This window comes from Triticum dicoccoides, chromosome 7A (genome assembly GCF_002162155.2).
Source record: "Triticum dicoccoides isolate Atlit2015 ecotype Zavitan chromosome 7A, WEW_v2.0, whole genome shotgun sequence".
Classification (NCBI taxonomy): Eukaryota; Viridiplantae; Streptophyta; class Magnoliopsida; order Poales; family Poaceae; genus Triticum; species Triticum dicoccoides.
In genome coordinates, this window is record NC_041392.1 from 57338188 (window position 1) to 57345602 (window position 7415).

The following is a 7415-nucleotide window of genomic DNA, read 5'->3' on the forward strand; positions in this document are numbered from 1 at the left end:
AGGCGGCCCAGCGCGCGACGGCCCGGACCCATCTGGTCCGTTTTGTGTCCGGACCGACCCATTTCGAGCGCAAACTTGCGCCGGGTTTGGATCGCGGCGGACACCAAACGGACGCGCGCCTCGTCCATGTCGGGGCTGCGTGGTAGGCGACCACCTACCTCCCACCCGCCCACATCAATGCGCACGCGCGGGCGGCTCCGCCTGTCGTCCGCCCAGGCGAACGGTCGCGGTCCTTCTTAAATGGCAACCCGTGGACCAGTCATCGTCCATACTGCCCCACTCCACCCCGCGGCCTCCTCAAAACCCGACAACCCCACACCCCAAACCCTAGCCTCGACCTCGCCGGCCGGCCGCTCGCAGCCATGGGGCTATGGAACTACGACCGCAAAGGCAAGCACGACCGCGGCTCCGTGAAGAAGGACGAGCCCGCATCGCCACCGCGTTGGGCCCCCGCGCCGCCCGCTTTCTCCATCGCGCCCATGGCCGCCGGCGAGCGCGACCGGCACTACATCGAGGCGGCCGTATGCCGCCATTATTGGGAGACGAGGACGCCGCTACCCTGGAGCGACGTCCACCTCCCCAACAACTGGCACTTGTCAGCCGACCGCGTGCCGATCCCGCCGGTCCCGCTGAGCGGCCGTGCGCGCCGCCGCCGCCTCCTCCCGGACGACCTCTACTACGACGAGAGGTACGCCCCCGACTCGTCATTGTGGGCCACTTGGTTCCGCGATGAGCACGACATGCGGCGGGCGTCCTTCTTCGCCGGCACGTCGACGGGGCCGCGACGGCCACGTGAGCACCGGTCGGCTCCCCAGGCATGCGGCGTACGCGGGTGCGAGGAGGCCCGTCTCATCTCCATCGCCACCCCCACCTCCTCGCATGACAGCGGAGGAGGAGGCCCGTCTCATGGCACGTGTGCTGGAGGACTCCATGCACACGCACGACGAGCGCCAATGGGAGGGCCTCGAGGAGATGACGGCCCTCTCCGCGGCTGGCGACGTCGCCATCCCCGAGCTGGAGATGGTGCCAAAGGAGGAGGTGGTGGAGGAGCCGCCGGTGGCCGCGTTCCACCCGGGCCTGTGGGCCAGGGGTGGAGTTGGTTGTGCACCGCAGAGCAGATGGCGGCCGCCGTGGGGGGGGGCGTGTAGTGGTGCCCCACGCCGCCGCGGTCACTGGAGCGGGATGCCTCGCCACGGGAGGAGGTGGTGCAGGCACCTGCCACCTTCCAGCCTGCCGCCCCCGTGCACCACAGACCGCCGGCCCACCTGTGGACGCCGCCGGACTACGTCGACCTCGTCAGCGACGACGACGACACCGGCGGCCACTGAAGACGGCAATGGCCACGACATCGATGGGCGCGGCAGGAGCGCGCGGGTAGCATCTTTTATTTTGTTTTTATGTAGTGCAGTTGTTGGCATATCTGAAGTCTGCACTGTTCACAGCCAGATTTGGGTTGGGAATTGAACCTGGATTTGAAATCAAATCATGTGGTCCGCTCAGCTTAGATATGGGGGAGTCTTTTCACGGGTGACGCCGTGCTGACGCCATCGCAGAGCAGCCGCAAGCCGCACGAGTAGCAGACGCCAATTAGTTTTTCTTTTTCCTTTCGAGGATCAGCAGAGCAGAGGCCAAATAGGAGCCGCCTTCCCCGTCAGCGCAAACTTTGGTTCCCACTCACCAGACGCCGCGTGGGGCAGCCTTGCCGGGCGGTCGGGCCCGCGCGTCAGACACCCTAAACCCACCCACCCACCCACCCACCCACCCCTGGTGCGGTGCGCTTGGAGCCGCCAGCCCCGGGCCCACCCGTCGGCCAACGGGGCTGCTATCTCCACGAGGTGCGAAAAGGCAATGCCACGGACGCTATTTAACCAGGCTCGAGGGGGGGCGAGGAGGAGTAGGTGGTCGCTCTCCAATCGCATCCGCAAAACCAGCACTCGTCTTCCTTCCTCCCTCGACCAGCGCAGGCGGATCTCATCCCATCCAAGGCAGGCAGGCAGGTCAGGCAACTCGTCCCCTCCCCTCCCGAATCTCGTCCCCTCGTTTGTTTCTTTTGCTTGTGCCCCGACCGATCTCCGTCGCGAGCCCCCAGCCCGTGCCCGAGCGAGGGTTCCGTCGGTGAGGCAGGCAGTAGCTAGATATTTTATCTGGGCGGGCCGCCGGCGGTGCGTGTTCCTTCCTACTCTTAGGGGCGGGCGGGCGACTGAAGCTGAGCCACGCGGTGGCTGGCTCAGATCCATGCGCTACCTGACGAAGGGAGCACAAGTTGACTCACTGACGGCATGGAATCTCGCGCCCAACCACCGACCCACTGGACGGGCCAGCCAAGCTCAATAAACGCGGCCATGGCAGTTGAATTGGTCGGCTGACTGAATCGCCCGACAGGCAGGAACACTACTTGTCCAGCGGGTCTACGTAGCCGTGGTCGGGGTCTCGAGGATGCAGCGTAGCCTGTTTATCTCTGTTTCCCCTGTTTTTTGTTTTGCATAATCGATCAAGCTGAAACCGTGCCCTCTGGCGCTGGATGGCAATTGTGCTGTCTTGTGTGCGTGTCGCTACTAGCAGGAGCATCCACCCGAGCAGCAACCATAGGATTTCTGCCTGTGCTCTACTGTCTGACCTCATGGGCCATGGATGATTGACCCGGAGGGCTACAGATTATGTTTGAGCATACTATCGGTTTCTTGAGTGAATCATGTGGCTCGCTCAACCATGTGGGCGGTGCTGTCTGAATCGGTTCTCATCTTCTTCTGAACCATGTTGCTGTTGGCCATAAGAAGAAGAAGAAGACGTATTAGTTTGTTATGGATTTGGATTTGGCGTGTGTTTAATATCTTGACCGCATAAGCTGCTGCCCGCCCTGTTGCATCTGTCCTCTGAATATTGCATCTACTCCAGTTTGACATTCCTGACCTTGCATTCAGTTGCCCACCGGCCACTTTGTGGATATAAGTTTTCTGAAACCTCTATTCTCTGCAAACAATTAGTCAGAGTGAAGCTTGGTCTTGCGTCTAGTGCGTATGCATCATCATTTGGTCTCTCTAGACAGGCTGTTAACCTTCTACTAGTAAGATATGCATAAATAAATTGTCTAACTAACTTTGTGTTTGGTGGATATCTTTTTCAGGTACGAGATGGCTCTCACCAGAATTGGTCTTGCTGGCCTCGCCGTCATGGGGCAGAACCTCGCCCTCAACATTGCGGAGAAAGGGTTCCCCATCTCTGTCTACAACAGGACCACCTCCAAGGTCGATGAGACTGTTCAGCGCGCCAAGCTAGAAGGAAACCTTCCTCTCTACGGTTTCCATGACCCTGCATCCTTCGTCAACTCCATTCAGAAGCCACGTGTCGTCATCATGCTTGTCAAGGCCGGTGCCCCGGTTGACCAGACCATTGCAACGCTCGCAGCACACCTGGAGCAGGGCGACTGCATCGTTGATGGAGGGAACGAGTGGTATGAGAACACGGAAAGGAGGGAGAAGGCGATGGAGGAGCGTGGACTCCTCTACCTCGGGATGGGTGTTTCCGGAGGAGAGGAGGGTGCCCGCCATGGCCCATCCATGATGCCTGGAGGCTCACTGGAGGCATACCAGTACATTGAAGACATTCTTCTCAAGGTGTCTGCTCAGGTCCCTGACAGCGGCCCGTGTGTCACATACATTGGGAAGGGTGGATCCGGAAACTTTGTCAAGATGGTTCACAATGGCATTGAGTACGGTGACATGCAACTCATTGCTGAGGCGTACGACGTTCTCAAGTCGGTTGGGAAGCTCACAAACGGTGAGCTGCAGCAGGTTTTCGCCGAGTGGAACAAGGGTGAACTCCTCAGTTTCTTGGTTGAGATCACTGCTGATATCTTCAGCATCAAGGATGACCAGGGTGAGGGCTACTTGGTCGACAAGGTCCTGGACAAGACCGGGATGAAGGGAACCGGGAAGTGGACAGTGCAGCAGGCTGCTGAGCTCTCTGTGGCTGCTCCTACCATTGAGGCGTCCTTGGATTCCAGGTTCCTCAGCGGGCTGAAGGATGAGCGTGTCGCGGCTTCCAAGATCTTCCAGGGTGACTACTCCAGTGGCGAAACTGTCGACAAGGCACAGCTGATCGAGGATGTGAGGAAAGCCCTCTACGCCTCCAAGATCTGCAGCTACGCCCAGGGCATGAACATCATCAAGGCCAAGAGCACGGAGAAAGGATGGGGCCTCAACCTCGGCGAGCTGGCCAGGATCTGGAAGGGTGGGTGCATCATCCGCGCCAGCTTCCTGGACCGCATCAAGAAGGCCTATGACAGGAACGGTGAGCTCGCCAACCTCCTCATCGACCCCGAGTTCGCGCAGGAGATCATGGACAGGCAAGCCGCATGGAGGAGGGTCGTCTGCCTCGCCATCAACAACGGCGTCAGCACCCCTGGCATGTCCGCGAGTCTGGCCTACTTCGACTCCTACCGGAGGGACAGGCTCCCTGCCAACCTCGTCCAGGCCCAGAGGGACTACTTCGGGGCGCACACCTACGAGAGGGTTGACATGCCCGGCTCCTTCCACACCGAGTGGTACAAGATCGCCAACTCAAAGATCTAAGATGCTGCTGCTGCTCTACCAAGAGACGGTCCATCAGGTTTCGTCTTCTCGGTATCCTTTGTAGCTGCCAGTCATGAGTCCTTTTCCTGTAGGGGAGGAACCGCCGTTTAATTTTTATTATTTGAGTAACGAGTCCTGTATTTATTTTCTACAAGGAGATCACATATTCTCTCCAGTCTCCACTACTTCCATGTGATTGATCAACCCTGGAGGGAAGACATTGCCATTCTGAATTAGTTTGAATAAATGTGTTTTTACCTACCTGTGTTTGATAGCCAATGGTCCTGTTTTCTCAAGTTTGCTTTATGAGCAGAACCCCTGCTTGTTGCTTGTTTGGTGTGTCATGATTCTCACAAAATTTTGTTGCTGTCTCTTGTGTCTATTGTAGCATGTGACAAGTCCTTTTTTGTTTGGAAGATAGGCCATGTTTGCCTACCCAATTGTGAACACACTGTCAAAAAAGGAAGTTCCAACTGTGAACTGGTTGTATCATTAGCCTCTATGTAGTTCCAAGATCATATTTAGTTCAAAGATCAGAGCTATGGTAGAGAAGCTCTGTTTGACTGACTGGAACCAGAGTCCAAGTTTTGTCGAACTTTGTTCTAAACTGGCTCATTTCGACAAAATATTACGGTAGTTATAGCACCCAAGTTTCATCCGAGATCGACCCATTTATGCTCGCGACTAACTTCCATCTAATTGCTGGAGTGTATATATGCTGGACTAAACTGTCCTTGATTGCCGATCATCAGCGCTCAGTCTGATCAGGGCGTCTCCTGGTGCTGTCATGCAAAGACAGCTCTTCTGTGGATCAGTGTCTCCTGTCCGCTTCAATAGAAATCTATCTATAATCTTCTAGTTCTAGTAGAATCAAGGAGACAAATTACAAATTATATGCCGGGTCAAAGATTCGCCAAAAAGAAAAGGAAACTCGTTCAAGGAAGCATCACCTTGCCGGTGAATGCACTCGGTGCTTAACTATGAAGAGGGATGAAATTGAAAAAGAAACAACTACTGAATCGCTATGTCCAGAGAGATGCAAGAAAGCATGACAGAGGAACTTAACGATGTATGGTCATGGCATCAAAGGGATGAGCTTCTTCCATATCGAGGTTCCGGAGATGGAAGTATCGGATACCCCACGCCTTGCGGTGGTGACTGTCCGTGGCAACAGCCGAAATCATCTCCGATGAGCTCAAACACTTTTGCAAGGTCAACTGGGATTGGCAAGTAACCCCCCTCGCTGGTGTGGCCCTGTTTATGTATTTTTCGTACTGGATCATGCACAGTACAGTTCTTGTGTTACATAGTTCAGTTGTGAACACACTGTCAAAAAACACGATTAACTGTGAACATAAATAATCATGAAAAGGGTTGTATTACCACGAAAAGTGTCTGCAGAGGCCGAGCTCCATTGAGCTCTTTATTTATTTTTTCAGCAACAATACACATATACATGTAGACATATATTTGTAGACATAAAAAAAATTTGAATAACGTATACATGTAGACATATATTTGTAGTATACATGTATAAAATTTCGTTAACATATATATTAATATGTGATATACACAAAAAAGACAAATACACATATTAAAATGGGCTTTTTCTTTGTTGTATTTGGGCCAGATATTTGTCTTTTTTGTGTAGGATGCAAACAATCAATTTAGTTGATGAAATCGTGTACATAGTTGAAGAATATGCATATGTATTTGTACAAAAAAAGTTGACATTTTTTATAATTCTAAATATATTATGATTTTTTTTGACAAACGAGCTCCCTGGAGCTCGGTCTTTGCAAGACTGTTTTCGGTATTAAACTCTCTATGTAGAATGTAGTTCAAAGATCAACTGATCTGAACTCAGTCCAAGTTCTATCGAACTTTGTTCAAAATCGACTCATTTTAACAGAATATTATCTGTACTTGGCGCGATAACTTTTTATCCGATATTGATCCATCTACAACACACTGAACTGAACTAACATCCATCATTGCTGGAATGTGTAGATGCTGGACTCAACTGTCTTTGATTGGGCGTTTCCTTGGTGCAGGTCCTGCATATACGGTTCTATGAAGTGCGCAAACCGAGCTCAAAAGCGTACTTTACACGATGGAGAAGCTCTGCTTCCGCTTTTGGATTGTTTCCTTCTTCATTCACTGGCTCAGCATGATCCGTTTCGAAAAGAAAAACTGGCTCAGCATGTGGCGGAGAAGGAACAGTGCCGCATCTCGCATGCAATATTTGTGGCCAGAAGCTCGCGGCGGCGTAATGGAGCGTCGCATAGGGAGGAGAAGGAGGCGTGCTGCATCTCGCACGAGTTCGATTGCGCCGCACGCCGGTTAGCCGCCCTCCATGCCGTCGTCCACGCCGGCGATGGCGAGCGCCGCTTCACCTATGACGACTCCCTCTCCGCCGTCTCCAAGCTCTCCTGCCACATCACGGCCGTGCTCCGTCACCCTTCCACCGGCCTCCGCGGAGAAGACCGGTTCCCAGGTGTGTCCGTGAGGCGTGATGCTTTCGACTTCCGATTTTTCTCCCATTGTATTGTCAATACCCCTTCTCTGACTCTGAATTTGTAACGCTGGGCTGCTCTGATCGACGTGGGGAAAACACCGAGGCGATGCCTAGGGTCGTGGGTGTGTAAGCCTTGACGTCGATGGAGTACGTCGACCCTCGTCCCTGTTTATCGGTAGGTCGACAGCTATCGACCAAACACCTTGCCCCCCGAGCGAGTCCTATTTGGCGTTGCAGGGGCCCGTTAACGTAAAGGATCGAACCCGCGACCTCCGTGTCGATCGAACAAGCTATAACCATCACGCCAACTTACCGATCTGTAAACT

The 7415-nt window shown here is 54.0% G+C and overlaps 1 protein-coding gene across 2 annotated transcripts; it reads left to right on the forward strand.

The window, feature by feature from the left end:
• Positions 1-1868: 1868 nt before the first annotated feature.
• On the forward strand, positions 1869-4850 carry LOC119328452 (6-phosphogluconate dehydrogenase, decarboxylating 1). 2 transcript variants are annotated; one of them, XM_037601434.1, is made up of 2 exons: positions 1869-1997; positions 3125-4850. In XM_037601434.1, exon 2 carries the CDS (start codon positions 3132-3134, stop codon positions 4569-4571), a length of 1440 nt encoding a protein of 479 aa, XP_037457331.1. In that variant the 5' UTR covers positions 1869-1997; positions 3125-3131; the 3' UTR covers positions 4572-4850. The 2 variants fall into 2 exon arrangements, with proteins under 2 accessions (XP_037457331.1, XP_037457332.1); XM_037601435.1 differs by having other exon boundaries at positions 1869-1993.
• The last annotated feature ends 2565 nt before the right edge of the window (positions 4851-7415 follow it).

Bases quoted from the DNA above. Each gene is read 5' to 3' on its own strand.
- LOC119328452 (XM_037601434.1), top strand. From the start codon at position 3,132: ATGGCTCTCACCAGAATTGGTCTTGCTGGCCTCGCCGTCATGGGGCAG.